This window comes from Neodiprion fabricii, chromosome 5 (genome assembly GCF_021155785.1).
Source record: "Neodiprion fabricii isolate iyNeoFabr1 chromosome 5, iyNeoFabr1.1, whole genome shotgun sequence".
NCBI lineage: Eukaryota > Metazoa > Arthropoda > Insecta > Hymenoptera > Diprionidae > Neodiprion > Neodiprion fabricii.
Genome location: NC_060243.1, coordinates 2,233,717 through 2,251,951, shown reverse-complemented (window position 1 = coordinate 2,251,951; position 18,235 = coordinate 2,233,717). Strand labels below are relative to the sequence as shown.

Below are 18,235 nucleotides of genomic sequence, written 5' to 3'. Positions count from 1 at the left end.
TTACATGATATGTATAGCAATATACATATTTGAGTAAGTGACTACCGCGATTACATTAAATCCGTTCCCTACATTTCCACCCTATAATCGAACTTGATTTACGTAATTGAAATATTAATTTTTCCAGTCATTTGGATCGCGGTTATCAAGTATGGAGGATCGTCAGAATTCAAGTGCAAACGGTCAAAAATTTGTAAAAACGAAACGCAATGAACCACATTCAATTGTGAGTTTTGAGGCCTGAAAAAAAGATAATGAACTTATTGCTTACGCCGATCTGGGTGTTGATATAGTCTTTTTTCAATATTTACAATTTTATTCGAATGTTTATTTATTCGTTTTTGATGGCCTTCAAACAACAAATGACCTTGACAAAGTTTGGAATAACATAATATTCTAAAACTGTATAAACCATAGACCAATACGTGGTAAAAATATGTTACGTGAATGGATGTTGTTTTGTACAATATGTATCATAATAATCATGAACACTCACCTAGTTGTTATATCCAAATGATATATGTATACATATATATATCCACACACATACATACATGCATATATATATATATACAAATAAAAGAACATAAAATTTCTTAACTCTGGTAAGCTATAATTTAATTAACATTTTTCTTGAGCGTAATATTATCTATAACAAATTCTAATGATCCGTGTGATTAAACGTAAAGTGTTCATCTAGTTTTTCTTACTTTTGCAAGTTCTTGATATCGCCTGAAGGAAAACAGAATGAAATTTAGTTAATATTGTTTTATTATGATCAGCAGTATTGATACATAAACAAGTGTTTTACTATCACAAGTTTTTATAATTTATTCATCTCTAGAAAATCAATTTTGCAACGAAATTAATAATACACCAGAATAGAGGAATGTTGATATTCACATTGTCGAAAATGTTTAATATTTATGAACACTTAGAAAAAATGGAGAATAAATACATTTATGAATGAAAATTATTTAAATAAATATAGGTTACACGTGACATTTTAATTAGATGGTAACACGAAAATTCTACAAACTAACAACTTCACTTAAAAGTTAGAAGTGCGTATTACATTTATGTAGAAAGTTGTCGAGTAATTATTAATTTTCATTAGGCAGTATATCACATTGAATTGATTTTTTTTTTTTATATTTTATTGGAACTTGCCTCAGGAATTTTGTCAATAGTAATAAGTGGGTTATATTTCATTTCGTCTTCGCGATTTTTATGGGATTTCTTTGAAATAAATTCGGTTATCAAAATATTTTCCTTTTCTTTACGAATATTCCAGTGAAGCTTTATAATTCAGTTCCGAATTTTTTTATCAATAATTCGTCAGATTATAACTATTCTTTTTTTTTACGAATCCAGCAAAGCTTTGTTATTTATTATTAAATTTTTCATTAACAATTTGTTAGATTATAACTATTTTTTTCTTATTTTCTCAATTTACAAACCAGCGAAGCTTTGCTATTTAGTTTGAAATGTCTGCTTAACAGTTTATTAGATTATAACAGAAAGTGTACCGCATCTTTGGCAAACCAAATAAAGAGAATTGTTATTATTTTCCGGGACAACACTGAAGCCTGGAAGTTCGCTGCATGTTTCGGCGTGAGAATTGACATTCTCATTGATTATTCTTCCCAAATCATTGACGCTGACTACAGATGGCAAAGTCAGGCCGCAAAAATTGCATACTATCGCATCTCTAACATCCGAGAGTGCAGCTCTCTGGCAAATTGGACAAATAACTTGTTCACTTAGACCTTCCTCGGCAAAGAGAGCCAACATCTCTTCCTCGTTCTGAACCAGCCGCTCATACTCCTCCATTATCCAAGATTCTTTCAACGAAAAAATGAGAAATTAATCATTGCGACAACATCGTTTCAACTTCTGCGGTTAAAATATTCTCAATACTTCAATACCTTCCTCCTCCAGCATTTCCTTTTCTATGTCAAGAGCCTCGTCGGGATCCAACAGATCTTGTGGAGAACTCGAATTACTCCAGTTCGATGTACCGAGGCTACTCAACTCTCGTCTAACTATTTCTGTGAGGACTTCGTGCACGTGTTCGTCATCGTCAAGACCAATTCTACCTTTGTTGAACAGCTGACCACGTTTCTGTCGCATTTGATCTCTGCATCGCTAAAACAAAATTCATCAAGAATGAACAGACGCCGGGCCTGGTGGGGAGGGGTGAGTCATGTGTTTGTCGCTTTTGAAATCTTGAAAAAGGAAAGAGAGAAGAAAGATGGGCTAGAGGAAGACAGAGGGACGAATCTTGAAAAATCGACAGTGAACGGGAAGTACGTGATCATTTTGTAACTACGGAGTGACGAGTGACTCGTACAACACTATCGAGCCAAAGGTACTACTACGACTACGGTGTAAGATATAGACTGGTAGCTCCATTCATAAATTCGAGCCATTGACGGAGTGCAAGTGGGTCACTCACGTCGGGCGCCCCCTTCCTTTGCCGCCCGCTTGTCACCGCGCATTCTCGCGGATCAGACGAATAAAAGAAAATATTAATCATCTCGGGACGCGAAAACTAACCTGCCTCAGCACCTCCTGAAGTTTCGGTGAACCGTTCTTAAGCTTTCTCGCAGATTCCCGGTTCTTCAGTTTCGCCGACATCGTAGGACTCAGGAGAAGATTGGCCATATTTTCTAGCTTGCGTGTACAAATAAATGTTGTTGACACTTCTTATTAAGAGTATTCGTGCCGTTCAACCGAGCGTTCAATAATATTCTCGTTCTATATTTTTCGTAAAACGAAGTTTCAGTTTCGAACGTTTCGAATTTCAATACGCTCTTCTTTTGTTTCCTCTCTTTCTTTTGAATCGTTCTACTTTCTTTTTTTTTCTCCCCCCCCCCCCCCCCCCCCCCCTTCCATTATCCCTGCTACATAAATAGTACAGGCAATATGTTCGCATGCTTGGAATTCGCATGCGCGTAAAGCGCTCCGCTACTCGCCCCGTTACAATTTGGCCGTGTGTTTAGACGGCTCTGATTGGTGGAGACGGTCGTAAGTGACGCGTGATTGGTCGTCGATTATCTAGTCTCGAACTTCGAGCTGTTTACGGGACGCCACCAGTCGGCAGTGAGCAGACCGTCGAGTCGAGTATCGTACGTACCTAACCCCAATCGCGAGGTGATCGCACACATGAAGGCAGGCGTGGAGTGAAGCAAGTAAAACCAAAGTAAAGCAACGTAACACGAGTGTGGTGAGCGTAGAGTGAGTGAGGAGAGTGGACGATATCAAGCAAGTACCCCTCCCCCCTCCCATCTCACCCTCTTATCCCGACTCCCCGTCCCTCCTCCCCACGCGTCCTCGAGGTTGTATATTTTAATTCGGTATGGTATATTAACCAATATTGTTATACCAAAACAATTTTCCTAACAGTGCACGGTGATTTTAACGACGGAAGAATTTCACCACCGTAAGAGTGTTATGTGAGATGAGTGAACGTGATATCGGTAACACACATAATATGGCAGGCGTGTTTGATATAGAATTACCCGACGCTGACACGGTCCAGGATGATTCGGACGACGATGTCATCGAGATTGGAGAGGTAATTTTTTTTTTCATACGTTAGTTTCATTACCGATCTTATTATTCTCCTCGTTGTTATTCGCCCGCTTCGGTTATTTCTTCTTTTCGTATACGGGAGAAAGTGGACGAGAGAAAATTGGCCGGAAAATTAATAAGGAACGAGACAGAGAAAAATGAGATCCTTGTGTAAATGATGTAAAATGATTTGGGGATAAAAAAAAAATAAAAAAAAATAAAAAATGAACGCATATGCATACGAATAGCCTCGAATTGGAAGTTCCGAGCATGCTTTCTATTATGATAGCTGATTTTCGATATTATTTATACTTCGTCTGCCGTGCTGCGACAAAAATTATTATGCACTCACCACCCACTGGAGAGTTCTCCTCGTCTCACGTGAAATATACGAGCTAAATGCGACGACCTTAAACCTAACCATGCTTTTTATTGCCTACAGGGAGAGTACGACGATGATCCCAATGTCAATGCGATAATCGAGTAAGTTTTATACATTGAACGAATTTGAATCCCTTGAAATATCGTTCTTCGTTTATTTTCTATTTTCACATATTAACGATCGTCACGAAAAGTGACAAAAAAAAAAAGAAACAAAAAAAAAACGTGGAATCCGAAAAACCATTAATTCTATAATCACTATGTTTATCATGAATAATTTGATGCCAATGATTGTCAGTAATGCAGCATGCTTTCTGTTTACGACCATTCTTAATAGTACTTGAAAACCAGCAAGTATCTGCTATCACTTTACTTCACTATACGTTTAATGTTATTGGAATTTTTCACGACGGTATCTTCAATTCTCATCAATAACGAACTTAGTCGTCGAATTGTCATTTTCGTTTCAAATTGCTTTGTGTTTCTTTTCTTCCTTCCCAACTTCTGTTGTTACCTTTATATTCATTTCAATGTCGCTTTTTTTGTCACCTAGCCATTTCACCATTGTTCTTTGTGCCTGCTTTGTGATTCATGCGAACAGGGATGAATTTCTGCAAAATAATATATTTTTGCTATCTAAGAATATTTCAGTCATATTTTTTTGTTTTTGTTTCAAATTTAACATGGCAAATAGTAATGAGGTAAAAAAAATGTTCCCTATATTATGTTGCAAACTGAAATTGTCGATCTCGTCGATCTGAGATACCTGAAAACGTTTTGTGACCGTTGAATAAAAATGTAATAAAAGTAGACACTCTGTTATGGGACTTGCGCGTATTGAATGTGATTCAAACTATTTTATCTAAAGTCAGAGTCTATCCATTAGTAACTTACTTACAGAGTTACTCGCACGTTTATTCAACCAATGACTAAGTGTTTATGCCAGTTAGAGGAGAAGAGGGCGGGGGGCAGAGGGGAGGGGAAGGCAGACAGACAGAGTGAGCAAGAAAGAAAGAGAAGTAGAGAGAGAGAGAGAAAGGAGAAACAAAAATAACCCACAAACTGCATTGTTTTCACTTTCTCTATTTCAGCTGTAGAAACAATTATTTATAAACTCGTCGCATTGCCACCATCCTCATCATTGACCTTTCACTATTGTAACAATAACGAGGGAAAATATCTGTAGCTGGAATCTTACTTGTTACTGTCTTTTTCAGTAAAGTCTCAATAGTTCAAATCGATTTGTCAAATTGGATTTTCATCAGCCTTTACATCAATAGGCTAGCTTTGATGGATGTTTTTTTTTTTTTTTTTTTTTTTTTTTTTGTCTAAGCACTTATAGATAAATTGCTTTTTATTATTACAGTAAATATATAACTAGTTTCTCATTCCTTGTGATTAAGATGTTTGTTCGTTTTTTGAGATTCGATAGCAATTGATGACACAATACAATATTCCTCAGGTCCGAAGACTTGGAAACCGTTCAATTGTCTGAACAAAATGTAAATACAGGAAAGGAAAAGACCGGTCCCCAGGATTTTGAACTGCGCAAAGTTTTAGGAAAGGGGGGATACGGCAAAGTTTTTCAAGTACGCAAAGTTACTGGCCAAGATAGCGGAACAATTTTTGCTATGAAGGTGAGCTAACCTTTGCCATCTAGAGAACGATTTTTTAATGTTTTAAAGATGAAACTTCCTAAACTGGATATTGAATTATTTTTTTTTTTTAATCTGCATTTCTATGCTTCTTACTCGAATTTTCAACAGGTGCTACGCAAAGCGTCCATAGTTCGAAACCAAAAAGACACAGCTCATACCAAAGCAGAGAGGAACATATTAGAAGCTGTAAAGGTAAATCTATCTATGATTATATATACTTATGTAACTGTGACCTCAAATATGATAATTTATTGCAACGTTTCGACTACAGCAAATATATTCGTCTCAATTGGTGTTCTGTCTCGAATTTAGAACATTGTGTGATACTTGAAAATAATTTTTACATTTTACTCAACTGTGAATGTTGGGTCTGAGTAAAAAATACACATGTTTATAACAACAGTCATTTTCTGAAATTGAAACGTTGTTATGACCATGAACCTGATACCAACGGCCAAATTTAGTAAGCTAACACATCAGCATTGACTGAAATTTGGTAGCTAAATCCATGCAAAAAAATGTGGCACGAATCTCTGAAAGCTAATAGTTTGATCAAATCATAAGGTGTTAAATTATCCTGCATTATTATACTCACAACAAGTTAAGCGCATTTAACCACCAACTTGGGTTGTTACCTTCTGCCTTATATAACAACGTTTTATCACTTTCAACTTTATTTGTACTGTCACCGGAGGCCTTGATGTCGCAATTAATTATAAACCGCAAAATTTTCGCACATTTGTTTTACTTTCAAGTACACCGTGCTTTTGTTCATCTTTGCAGCACTAATTGATCTCTTCAATATCGTCCATTTTTTCAGCACCCCTTTATCGTCGATTTAATGTATGCTTTTCAAACTGGAGGCAAACTATACTTGATTCTTGAATATTTGAGCGGCGGAGAGCTATTCATGCATTTGGAACGTGAAGGAATTTTCCTTGAAGACACAGCTTGGTGAGTTGACTAATTTTTTTTTTTTTTTTTTTTTATTTTGCAATTCGGTGTCGAGTCTGTCGAACACTGTAAAACTTTTATTTTGTTGCAGTTTTTACTTGTCCGAAATTATATTGGCCCTTGAGCATCTCCACATCCAGGGGATTATATACAGGTAGGAATCGAAACAGTATATATTTTATAAAAATTAATAAAACCCATTGCGATGAAAATAAAAATACGTTATATTTTTGTTTACAAAGTATCCAATTTTGTATCAAAAACCAGCTAATACTGGCTACGTGATATTCTTATCTTGTCACTTTCAAACTTTATTAATTACCATGAAGAGCTTATCTTCCCTTGATTTTTTTTTTAATCTCAACTGTGAGTGTATTGAAAAATACTATCAATCATTCTTCATGCAAATAATTATAAACCACCTTGTGTTTACGAGATTCTCAGTTTACTCGTACAACTTTCAGAGACTTAAAGCCAGAGAATATCCTTTTGGATGCCCAGGGACACGTGAAACTAACTGATTTCGGATTGTGCAAGGAACATATACAGGAAGGAATAGTCACTCATACTTTTTGCGGAACTATAGAATACATGTGAGTGAATTCTCAGAGAGACTAAGAGCCGTTGAATCTGTTCTTAGAATATCATCACGGGTTTGTTTTTTGCACCTAAACAAGCTATTTTTCAAACAACGTTGTTCATAATATTGTCTCGACGAACAGGGCACCGGAAATCTTGACAAGAAGCGGACACGGCAAAGCTGTTGACTGGTGGAGCCTGGGTGCTCTGATGTACGACATGCTTACCGGCGCTGTGAGTTTTCGGCCCTACAATGTGTTGTACCAACGTCAAAGCAAACTGTGTCTTCATTAACACTTTGTCGTTTTGTCGACTTTACAGCCCCCATTCACGGCGGAGAACAGAAAGAAGACGATTGAAAAGATATTGAAGGGAAAATTGAATTTACCGCAATATTTGACTCCCGATGCAAGAGATCTCATTCGAAAATTGTTGAAGGCAAGTAATTGGCATTGATAATCGATGACTTTGTAAAATTGATCTTCTACACCTTCTTAGTGACGCCATAAACGGAATTCGAATAATTCTGCTACAATTTTTTAATATTCCACTTTTTTAGTCTTGTGTTCATTTAATTAATGCTGTTCAAAGGCAGTGTATGTGTAAAATGGTAACTTTCTAGTATAGATGACCTTTTTCTGGGAATGTACGAGAACACTCCTTTGTCCCTGTTGTATGATACACTTCCTTTTCCCTTCCACTTCCAGCGCAACTTAAGGTACATACAGATTTTTAATCCTGATCGTATCTCAAATTTTTTATTCATTTATTTTTTTTCAACATACACATTCGTACCTCGTATAAAAAATGAATTTGCAGAATAATAGAAATACTTATTGTGGTTTTGTCTCTTATTTTTTTCTTCCTTTGAAACAGAGACAAGTACAGCAGAGGCTTGGATCTGGTCCGGGCGACGGAGATGCAATCAGAATTCACCAATTCTTCAAACATATAAATTGGCAAGATGTCGCATCTCGCAAACTCGAACCTCCCATAAAACCATCTTTGGTAAGTGAATAATTTTCATGCGAGGATAATATTTCTTCTTTTCACAACAAGTCCAAGTCCACTTTTGTTTTTCCCAATTTTCATTGAAGAGCTCCGAGGATGATGTTTCGCAATTTGACACGAAATTCACGAGACAAACGCCGATTGATTCTCCGGACGAATCTACGCTCAGTGAGTCCGCCAATATGGTTTTTCAGGTAAGAATCTATGACTTGCCGTACTCTTACTTTCTCCCTTAGGGCAAATGTAATTTCCTAAATACCGCAGAGAGAAAGTTCAGATATCGATCAGATATGTAGTCATGCTGTTTGAAAAGGTTGTTTTTGAAACTATTCAGGGATTTACCTACGTTGCGCCAAGCGTCCTGGACGAAATGTACACGCAACCACGTATCGTCAAGGCCAGGAGCCCTAGAAAGTGCGTGCTTGGCAGTAGTCAGAGCGGTGGTCTGCGTAGCTTCTCACCAAGGACACCTCATGCTCATCTACACCCAACCTCGCACTTCCTAAACCATAGGTAAGCAGTTTGATATGTTTTTTTTTTTTGTTCGTTTGCTCGTCCCATTTGCGTCTCGAGTGGACATTAATTGTCAGATATACGTAGAAGCTAAACGAGCGATTAACAAGGTGGCAATTCACTTACAGGCATCATCCAATGGACCACAATACCATGGAAGATGCAGAAATGATGGAGATAGGCCAATTGCCTGGTCATGTATAGTGGTTGCAGCGCAATAGTATGGGCTGATAATTTTTTCAGCTGCTGGGCTTCTGTGACAAATCCTAGAAGTTCTGTGGGATGGATTTTTATAAAAATGACAGAAAACTTATGATATGATAGAAAAAAAAGAGCGAAAATAATATGGTTGTTTGTGATACAAAAATGAGGAGGGATTAGCAGGTTACTTTTACTTGGGGGCTGTACGATCGTTATGACGAAGTGAAGCTGAGATTTTTGAAAACTGTTTATTAACGATCCCTGTGCCAATTTAAATACAAATTCGATTCACTGGCGGGAACGTCGAGGGGTAATAAGTTATTTACAAATCGTTATGCTCGCCCAGCAGCAACATTTAGCTAATTCGTTTTTTTTTTTTTTTTTAACTGAATATAAAAAAATAATTATAAATATAATATTAGTTAAGAGATCGTGCTTGAAGAGCGGCGGTGCTGCCTGCCAACAAATCCGGGAAAAGGCCTACACTTATGACAAATTATGAAGAAAAAAAACAAAGAAAATCGAAACATATAGAACAAGGAAATAATCAATCATCGTACAGCGTGAAATATTGCATTCGAGAAACGATTCATTTCACCTTCACTCTGATTTTGTTTCTTTTTTTATTTTTTTCGATATTAATCGCAAGGTAGATACTCGTTTAATATGTATAGTATATCACTTAAATACCATAAAATTCTCGGCGATTTCACAGATATTTTTCATTTGCACTAATATTATTATACGTACATTACAAACACCGAGAATCGTCGGAAATGGAAATCCAACAGTAAATGAATAAATTCACAATTATTGATGGCCTTAGGCTACTGCGGCTGCTCCGCCACTGGCTTGAAGCTTGTACCACACAAACTGTTCATCGAGTGAGAGTTATTCACAGGGGTACAAAGCTGTTTCAGTAGAATCATATTACGAATGTATACTACAGCTTTTACTCTCTCTCTTCATCGCGGTTTCTCGAAACTCTTGACCACCGGGTACAAGAAAGCGGGGGAAAAAGCAAAAAAAAATTTACATTTGTAGAAGAAGGGAATCCTATAAGAGTATCCAAAGAATATACCTTAGATGCTTAGTTCCAACTAATTAGATGCATAGTAGCACAGATATTACATTTTATTTCATCTTAATAATTTTTTATTTTTTTGTGGTCATTAAGTTTACGATGTACAATTTCTATGAAAAACACAACGTGTGCAGTCTTCAAATACATTTTCTTTCTTCTTTTCACTCTTTTGTTTCTTCTTTTTTATTTGTGGGCATAGAAAAATCTCTAATACCTTAAACAACGTATCTTACAATTTTATTTTGCCTTTATTTTTATTCCATTTCTGTTTGGATGAAAGGTAAAAAGTGAAAATAACAACGGTCGCAGATCTCACAAAAACATCTTCGTTTAATTTTGATAATAGAAATTGAGGAAATCTCAAGAAATTTTTCACGACGAAGATGTATTCCGCGTACTTAAGCGTTTATTGCGCATTGTTATAGAAACAAAAATTAACCGAGAGACTATTTATTCTCTGATTATCCTGTCCTCTTTGTTCGACTCTCTCTCTTTCTCTCTCTCTCTCTCTCTCTTTCTCTTTCTCTTTCTACAAGCAGCCGCAATGGAGCTAAATCAAAAAATATTCAAATCCACACTACAACCATAGAATATAGTTGTTAATATGAAGAAATAAATACATAGTCATATCAATGTCAGTATCAGCGATACAATTTTCTGATTGGCTACGAGGATAATAATAAAATAAAAAAAAGGATTTAAAAAAAAAAACAAGAAACGAATGAAAACAAAAATATAAAAAAAAGCAAAACATTTGTTCATCGTAATCTGCATGTTATAGTAAAGTAAGGTGCTTCTTTTATATTTTTATATCATACGTATAAATTGAGAGTATATAACATACAATTTATCTCTTGTGTACTACGATAATAATAATTGTGAAATTTTGGTATTTCCCCTACCTATGATTCTACTGAACAGGACAAAAGCCGTGTGCGAAATAATGAAAAAAAGGAGCAAAAAAAAAAAAAAAAATTGCCACATGATAACAAGTTATTTAAGATCCTAAGACCACTCACTCAGACTTCAGACTGCCCAAGTGTTCACCAGCCACCATAGCCGGCTAGCATTACCTTTTACATAAACTACATAAATACATAGTATATATATATACACACGCGTACACCCAATATTATACAATAATAATAATAATAATAATAATGATAAGAATAATAATATTATAATAACGATGATGATTGATTGTATTATACGCGAATGAAAAAAAGAAGAGAAAAAAAAATAGGCAGAAAAGGTGCAAAAAAGAAATTTATGAATGTGAAAAACAAAGAACAGCGAAAAGAAAACTGCAACAACAAACACGCATATCTCGAGTGAAGTGACAATATCTCGTCCATATGATTTCGTGATTTGCAGTAAATAATCTAATATACATATTATAAAGATTAGTAAAAGGAAAGAAAATAATAATAATGATAATGATAATAACGCATACTCTTACCTAGTGAACTAAAAACGTGCCTACAGATTTAACAATATATAAGGAATGATATTATGATTCATTAAACTGGGTTTAGTACATGAAAACGTTCTGTATTACTCGAATCTTGACAAAGACGCTACCCTAGGATCTCTCGTACGATACTTGGTCTTGTTACAACACTCTTGAATTGCTGTAGATAATGAATACAAAACAACCTAATAATAATAATAATAACAACAATAATAATTAATATAATTAATATAATAGTAAATAATAATAATGATAGTATAGGCGTTTAATACCATATAACTAACTATGTATGTATTGATAGGTCGCCATTATGCTACTACCTATACCTATATTTGGATAAATTATTATAGCTTCGTGATACTTCTCTCTTTACCCTAATACGAGATGCTGGAATATTAACTGCGTACTGAAATTTTTCTAGTTTTTTATACAGTATATTACATGGCCTAATAAATTAATCGTTTGATTAACAATATACATTTAGACAGTACGCAAAAGTAACGAAAATAGAAACATAAAATCATATAAGACAGTATAAGACTATTACTAGTAGCAAACTTTGCATTTAACAGACCGTTATTGACCAGCTTTGGCAAACTTTTTTTTATTATTCAGTAAAATTTGTACTTCACTTTTGTACGAGTAGAGTATTAACAACAAGCTGAAAACTCATCATTGTATAATAAAGGAAATTAAACGTCCGTATCTTGTGTTAGAGTAGAGAAATAAGGAGAGCAAAAAAAAAACGTTAACTTGAAAAATTGAGCATTATCTCCTCTATTGTGAATGTACACACAAAAAGGTGATACAACATTGATCTGCCGTTGGGTAATACGTGATTATTGTAGAGGTAATTATTGGCAAATAAGTGAAATATAAAGTGTCATAATGAAAAACTCAATTAGAAAATCCTATGCTTCTTGAAATACACCTTTTTTTTTCTTTATGTTTTCGTAGAGGTTTGCCTGAAAATTGTATAAAATAAAAGAGTTTCAAATAGATTTCGTAACGTGGCAATGATTACAATGAATTCATTGTGTTCTCTTATTGTTTATGGCAAATTCTAGATGTGATAAATACAAGCAAAGGCCCCTTAAAAACACAACTGTCTTTGTATCTTTCCTCGTCTCGTACTTTAACCTTATTATAACATCAGCCTTCTAACTTGTCTACTGGTTTGTTAACATTTTTAAAAACATACAATATACATACACTGTGCGTGATGAACATCGGGACTTGATCGACCAAATATTGCGATGCAATAATATGACACATATGTATAAAGTGAACGAATGACACCGAAGTTCAATTAGAAAATTTCAACCATGACAATATGTCTGAAATGTTGATCAACTAGTGGATAAAGATTGACTGTACATGTCATAATGCTTTATTATGCGTATACATGTATTATAATATCATGCTATTAAGCTATCTTTTTTATATGTATATCAATAGATATGTATTGAAAAAAAAAAGAGGAGAAAATTAGAAGGGAAATACAATAATGATAATTTGTCGATATTAAACGAACACTGAGCAGTTTGCTTTTACATTTTCTATAGATTATATTGTATATGCACATTATCGATAAAGGATACTAAAGTCTGTGAGTGGCATGCGGCAATAGCATTTGAATACATGCTATCGACGGTACGAAAAGAAAAAAAGCCAATAAATGTTTTTTTGCTACAATATTATAGCGTGATTTTGAAAAGATTGGAGTGGCGAAACTTCGGGTTATTATTATTATTACTATTATTATTATTGATGATGTTTTGTTGTTGTTGTTTTGTTAATTGTCTTGCATCAAAGTCGTGAGCCGCTTATTTCGTTAGTGTAATTAGTTCGAGTGATGTATTTTTTTTCCCCCCGTTTGTTTTTTCTTTAAAAATAATGACTCTGCAGTCGTTAGTAGGATTTCGCTTAAGTAAATTGGTTATTATTATTGTTAATATTACGTTATTATATTAATTCAGAAGCCTAGTTTAATAATAAATGTAATTGACTATAATGTATATTGTATCGGGGAGAAAAAAAAAAAGAAAAAAAAGAAGTTGTACACCACGCCTTTTTTGGGATTCATTGTTGTAAAAAAGTAAATAGAAAAGAAGCTTTCTCCATTAAAACTGTTTTAAAAGTAATTAAACTAAAACTATACGTACACAGGTACGCGAGTGTACATACATATATGCACCGTAGTATAAATTCATGCAAACAAATTGCTGAGAATAAATTGTTTAAATACACGTGGTAATCGCAAGAATTTTTATACCAATGTCTTGGTTGAATTGTTTCTGTTTTTTTGTTTCCTCCTTCATTCCTCGCGATTCTCTTATTTCAGTTTACCCTTGATAAATCTTATTATCGTTATTACCCCTACAATCTATTTTTAATGGAGAAAATTTGGTGTATCGTTGAAAATAATTTTTGATTAACCCAATTTTATCGCCATTCACTCATATATCACTGATATCGGCAAAATAATACATGGTAAAATATCTTTAAAAAATAATTAATGATACATTTTATACCACTCTTTTTTTAATTTGCTAACTGGTGCAATGAAATAAACTGCCAAACTATGCGTGTGTACATATTTACGTATTTTAATGAATCCCACAGAAAGCAATGATTCGATTTTTTGCAGCTTTATTGAAACAAACTTTCTTTATTCATATAAAATACACTATGATGGCAATTTAGATGAACGATTTATAAGAAAAAATAAAAAGAAAGAGAAACAAGAAAAAAAAAATAGAGTCTGCAAATAAATGTGCGTTAATTTAAATATTATTATTTATTATTTAAATCATATTGTTTATTGTAATCAAACGTATACTGTAGTTATATAATACACGGGAAAAACTAGCTTTAAGAACTTACTTCATTTACCATTCATGCAAAATATACGTTTTTGGTGTTTGAGGAATTTTCTCATCGAGTCTTCATGCGTGTTTGAATGAAAGCGATAAAAGAGGAGGTGAGGAAAAAAGCGAAACGAAGAGAAAAATTTAAAATAATAGTTACAAAATTTATTGAACAGTTGCTTGTCTTCGTTCGTTTATAGATAAGGAAAATGAAAATAAAAATTAAGTGACTATATGATAAATCTTGAATAAAGTAAATTAAAATGATATAGTTTACACTAGATATGTAAAGTCTATTAACTAATCACAGAACTTTATAGTGTTAGAATTGATTTGATTAGAAAATATTATACTATCATATTGTACATGTATATAATATTGTATGCATACATTTTCTGTGAAGGCTGTGTCATCAGTTTCGTGTTTCGGATTATTCCTCAATATCGAAAGAATTATTTACGACATCGGCCTTCGTTGTATAAAAAATATTTCGTAAATAACGCACATTTGCTTGTAGCCTTGTATACCTGAGTGTGTGGTGTTTGTAATATAGACTTACGTTATTATAGGTATATATTTTTAAAATCTAATAACGTATTTATTCACTTACAAGCCGCATGCTCATTTACAATTTTTCAATTCCAACTGTCGGTTTCACGTCGCTTCTGTATGTACAAAAGTTATGCCAATCTCCTGATATATAATTAAAAAGAATAAAATGTTTTTCTTCAATATTGATATGTAAATGATAATATTGTTCAATGTCAAACTTGACGTATTTAAGTCTTGTTAGCTTTTTAAGTTCACGTATATGAAGAGCGATGGAATTGAAGAGCATGAATTTGTTGTTCCACTTTAAAATTTCCTTAATATGTTACATCTACAATGAATAGGATGAAATGAAACTTATATCGAATAGTTGAATTGTGGCTTACAGGTGAATGAATATGATATAAATTATAAATATTACTGGGATTGAGTTACAACCTTAAAGTACCTAATATAAAAAAAAAATAAAAATATTATACACGCATATAAATAATAATGCACAGGTAATATATTTTTATCCTTGCGAGAAGGACGTATTTGATTTATTAGAAAAGGTTTAAGGCCCTCTTATAGAAGCGCTTCCGTTAATATTGTAAGTAAATTGAATAAATCTACAGGAATGTCTCTTTTTGTTAACTTTTATTTTCGTCGATCATAATTATTACTGTTGCCAATTAAGGTAATTTGTATTTCACACCAAATTGGCTAAGAATCCTTTGTCTGCTTTCGAAACAGACTAACCTAAACTTGTCCACCATTGATATTATGGTTAATAATTTTACACAACAGATTCTCATTGTTATCAATTGAATTTTATTTCAAATTTTGTACATCGTATAGAACACAGTTTTCCTTCGCTTGTGTACAATTTTATTTTTACTTATACCTAGCATCTAAGTATGTATGTATGCATGTAATAACCGAATGTGACATATGCATAATATGTTTATAACGGTAATTTTAATTCTTAACGATATAATTTCCTAATTCCACATAATTTAATGACCATTTCTTCAACTATGCAATAAGAATTGAAAGTAACAATTGCTTATTACCTACATTACATATTTATATAAGTAAAACACCTATAAGCTTGGGTGTTGGTTTTTAACCAGCTAACAAAGATACTCTCGAGTTTGAGTCTCGTCTCAAACTCAAGGAATCGAAAGAGCGGAATCAACTAAATTACATATTTTAGGTATGTACATCTAAATTTTAATTAATATTTTCCTTTCTTCTCTCTTCTATGTTGCTCCGTACGTTGCTCTTCATTAGATTGACTATAACTCCTCTTTTTTCCATTACTATGATGTTCTTTGCTAGATTTATTCCTATAGTTTTCTTTTTCTTCTCTATTTTTATTATTAGTATCAGCTTTACATTTATTATCTTTTCTATGCTTTTCTTTCTTATCACCATACCTTCTTCCTTCAGTATCTTTGTATTCGAAATTGCCGTCCAAGTGGAATGCTGGTTCCTTTTTGGACCGGGCCTTCTTATTCTTTTTCTTTCTATCGCTATGTGCATCTGTACTTTCTGAACTACTATCATCGCTACTGCTAGATTTAGCATCATGTTTTTTCACCTTTTTCTTCTTTTCTTTCCTGCTTTTCTTTTCAAGTTTTTCCAATTTCCTATAGAAGAAAAACAAAATTCAAACTTTGTACAATGTTTCTACAAATTAATTAATCTCACAAACGCACGCCCCTATTCAATACTCACTTGAGCAGCTTTTTTTTCTCTTTTTTCGAAAGAGATCTCAAAAAATTAACCTCAGACTGCTCTTCATCTTCAGAAACCATCAGATCTTGGTGTTCCGGTACCCTGAGGTGTTGTTGAGCATCCAGAGCCGATCTAAACAAAAAAATCAGTATCACCAGATTGAATTCGTCCCTACTGTGTAGTATATACTATAGTCGTGCCTCACAATATCTTTATTTTCACCCTGATGGATTATAGTAATACAGTCGTAATGAAAATATAAGCCACAGTCATATCAGGAAGATATGATAGCTGTAGAGAGCGTACGTTCCAGACTCAAAAAGAGTAAATTATTACAAGATATGACTCGAGTTGACTTAAAAATGTGCTGAAATTTACTTTTTCAGTGCCAATCCATCATCCCTCATTTGCTGGACCAGAGTTAGAGCATCGGGAGCTGGTGATGCTGGTTGAGTTTGGGTATTGGCCATTACTACGCTCATCGCTTGGCTATACAGCGGGCATTCTTTGTCTGCGAGGGAGAGAATAGAGAAAAAAAATCAAGGTGTGTGACTAGAAAATGCTAATTTTCTTATTTTCATAAACAGAAAGAATTAAATTTACCCGTGTTGATGTGACCCCACTTGTGGCATTTTATACAACGAACGTTCCGAACCTGTATACCAAAAGGTTGATCTCTAATCTCACTGTCTCCTTTACAGTAGCTTTCTCTCGGCGCGTTATACTTTCGTTGCCACTCAAATTTATACTCAGGCTCGTTGTCTTCCTTTTCTCTTTCTTTTTTTGCCCCTGGCGGAGGTTCGTACATAAAATTTACGCTCAATTTGTCTTTACTCTCCTTGCTCAGCAGAGCTCTGGAAATAATTAAATTGCACTTTATTATCGACCACGCTTTCGATATTGCGTTGAATGTATGTAATCAATGCGGATATTTACTTGTTATTGTGAAGATCCTGTTCCTTCTCGTACTGTACACGTAATTCCTCTTGTTTCTTCTTATATGCCTCAGCCTGTTGCTCGGCCATCCATACCTGTTAATCATTCGTTAATATCGATTTTAGATCGTTGATCATCTAACGTTGACGGGTTCGCGAGTGTATCATAGAATTTCTCGTATTATATCGTATGTGTTGTATACGTACTCGCTTTAAATTATCCCTAGATGCTGGGTGAAAGAATTTCTTGCACATGTAATTATTGAATCCTTTTCCCATGACTGGTGATTATGTTGTAAAGAATAATCAACGTGTTTTAGAAAAAAATGGCGCAGCTGACCGAAAATTAAATAAACAACACTCAATACCACGGTCAATACTTCTTTGACAAATAAAAATGACGAGGTTAATTCAGGTGACACCACAATCATCAGACACGATGAAGAGTGGTGAAGAGTTGTGAAAAAGCAAACTGAAAGTACTGCTGCCACGTCGAAGAGTCGGCATTTTTTGAAACTAAAAACTGTGGTCCTTTACATTACAAATTACACAGCACAGTTTAATATTTTTTTTATAAAAAATTTATGAATAATTTCACTCCGAATTATTTTGCGTTAAAATATTATCGAATTTAGCAACTCAAATAATTTTTGTCAAGAACTTCAATATTTTTCCAACTGTTACAGCGCTTTTAAAACCTAACATGAGCGTGACTGTCAACGACATGCGTC

The 18,235-nt window shown here is 33.9% G+C and overlaps 3 protein-coding genes across 6 annotated transcripts; 1 reads left to right on the top strand and 2 right to left on the bottom strand.

Moving 5' to 3' along the window:
• Positions 1-124: 124 nt before the first annotated feature.
• On the bottom strand, positions 125-3,216 carry LOC124184062 (RPA-interacting protein A-like). 2 transcript variants are annotated; one of them, XM_046573437.1, is made up of 3 exons: positions 3,140-3,216; positions 1,929-2,148; positions 125-1,844 (listed from the first exon to the last, which is right to left on the bottom strand). In XM_046573437.1, exons 2-3 carry the CDS (start codon positions 2,131-2,133, stop codon positions 1,507-1,509), a joined length of 543 nt encoding a protein of 180 aa, XP_046429393.1. In that variant the 5' UTR covers positions 2,134-2,148; positions 3,140-3,216; the 3' UTR covers positions 125-1,506. The 2 variants fall into 2 exon arrangements, with proteins under 2 accessions (XP_046429393.1, XP_046429392.1); XM_046573436.1 differs by lacking the exon at positions 3,140-3,216 and adding an exon at positions 2,560-2,819.
• On the top strand, positions 2,980-10,966 carry LOC124184054 (ribosomal protein S6 kinase beta-1). Of its 3 annotated transcripts, none has more exons than XM_046573415.1 (14): positions 2,980-3,205; positions 3,409-3,580; positions 4,019-4,059; positions 5,420-5,594; positions 5,724-5,807; positions 6,436-6,569; positions 6,661-6,723; positions 7,034-7,162; positions 7,292-7,382; positions 7,470-7,586; positions 8,025-8,156; positions 8,246-8,353; positions 8,494-8,672; positions 8,801-10,966. In XM_046573415.1, the coding sequence occupies exons 2-14, from the start codon at positions 3,464-3,466 to the stop codon at positions 8,874-8,876; spliced, it is 1,446 nt and encodes a 481-aa protein (XP_046429371.1). In that variant the 5' UTR covers positions 2,980-3,205; positions 3,409-3,463; the 3' UTR covers positions 8,877-10,966. The 3 variants fall into 3 exon arrangements, with proteins under 3 accessions (XP_046429371.1, XP_046429369.1, XP_046429370.1); XM_046573413.1 differs by having other exon boundaries at positions 3,108-3,229; XM_046573414.1 differs by having other exon boundaries at positions 3,161-3,267.
• A 4,671-nt stretch (positions 10,967-15,637) lies between these two features.
• On the bottom strand, positions 15,638-17,955 carry LOC124184057 (corepressor interacting with RBPJ 1). Its single transcript, XM_046573429.1, has 6 exons — positions 17,712-17,955; positions 17,506-17,600; positions 17,173-17,423; positions 16,948-17,080; positions 16,570-16,701; positions 15,638-16,481 (listed from the first exon to the last, which is right to left on the bottom strand). The coding sequence occupies exons 1-6, from the start codon at positions 17,781-17,783 to the stop codon at positions 16,067-16,069; spliced, it is 1,098 nt and encodes a 365-aa protein (XP_046429385.1). The 5' UTR covers positions 17,784-17,955; the 3' UTR covers positions 15,638-16,066.
• Between the last annotated feature and the right edge of the window lie 280 nt (positions 17,956-18,235).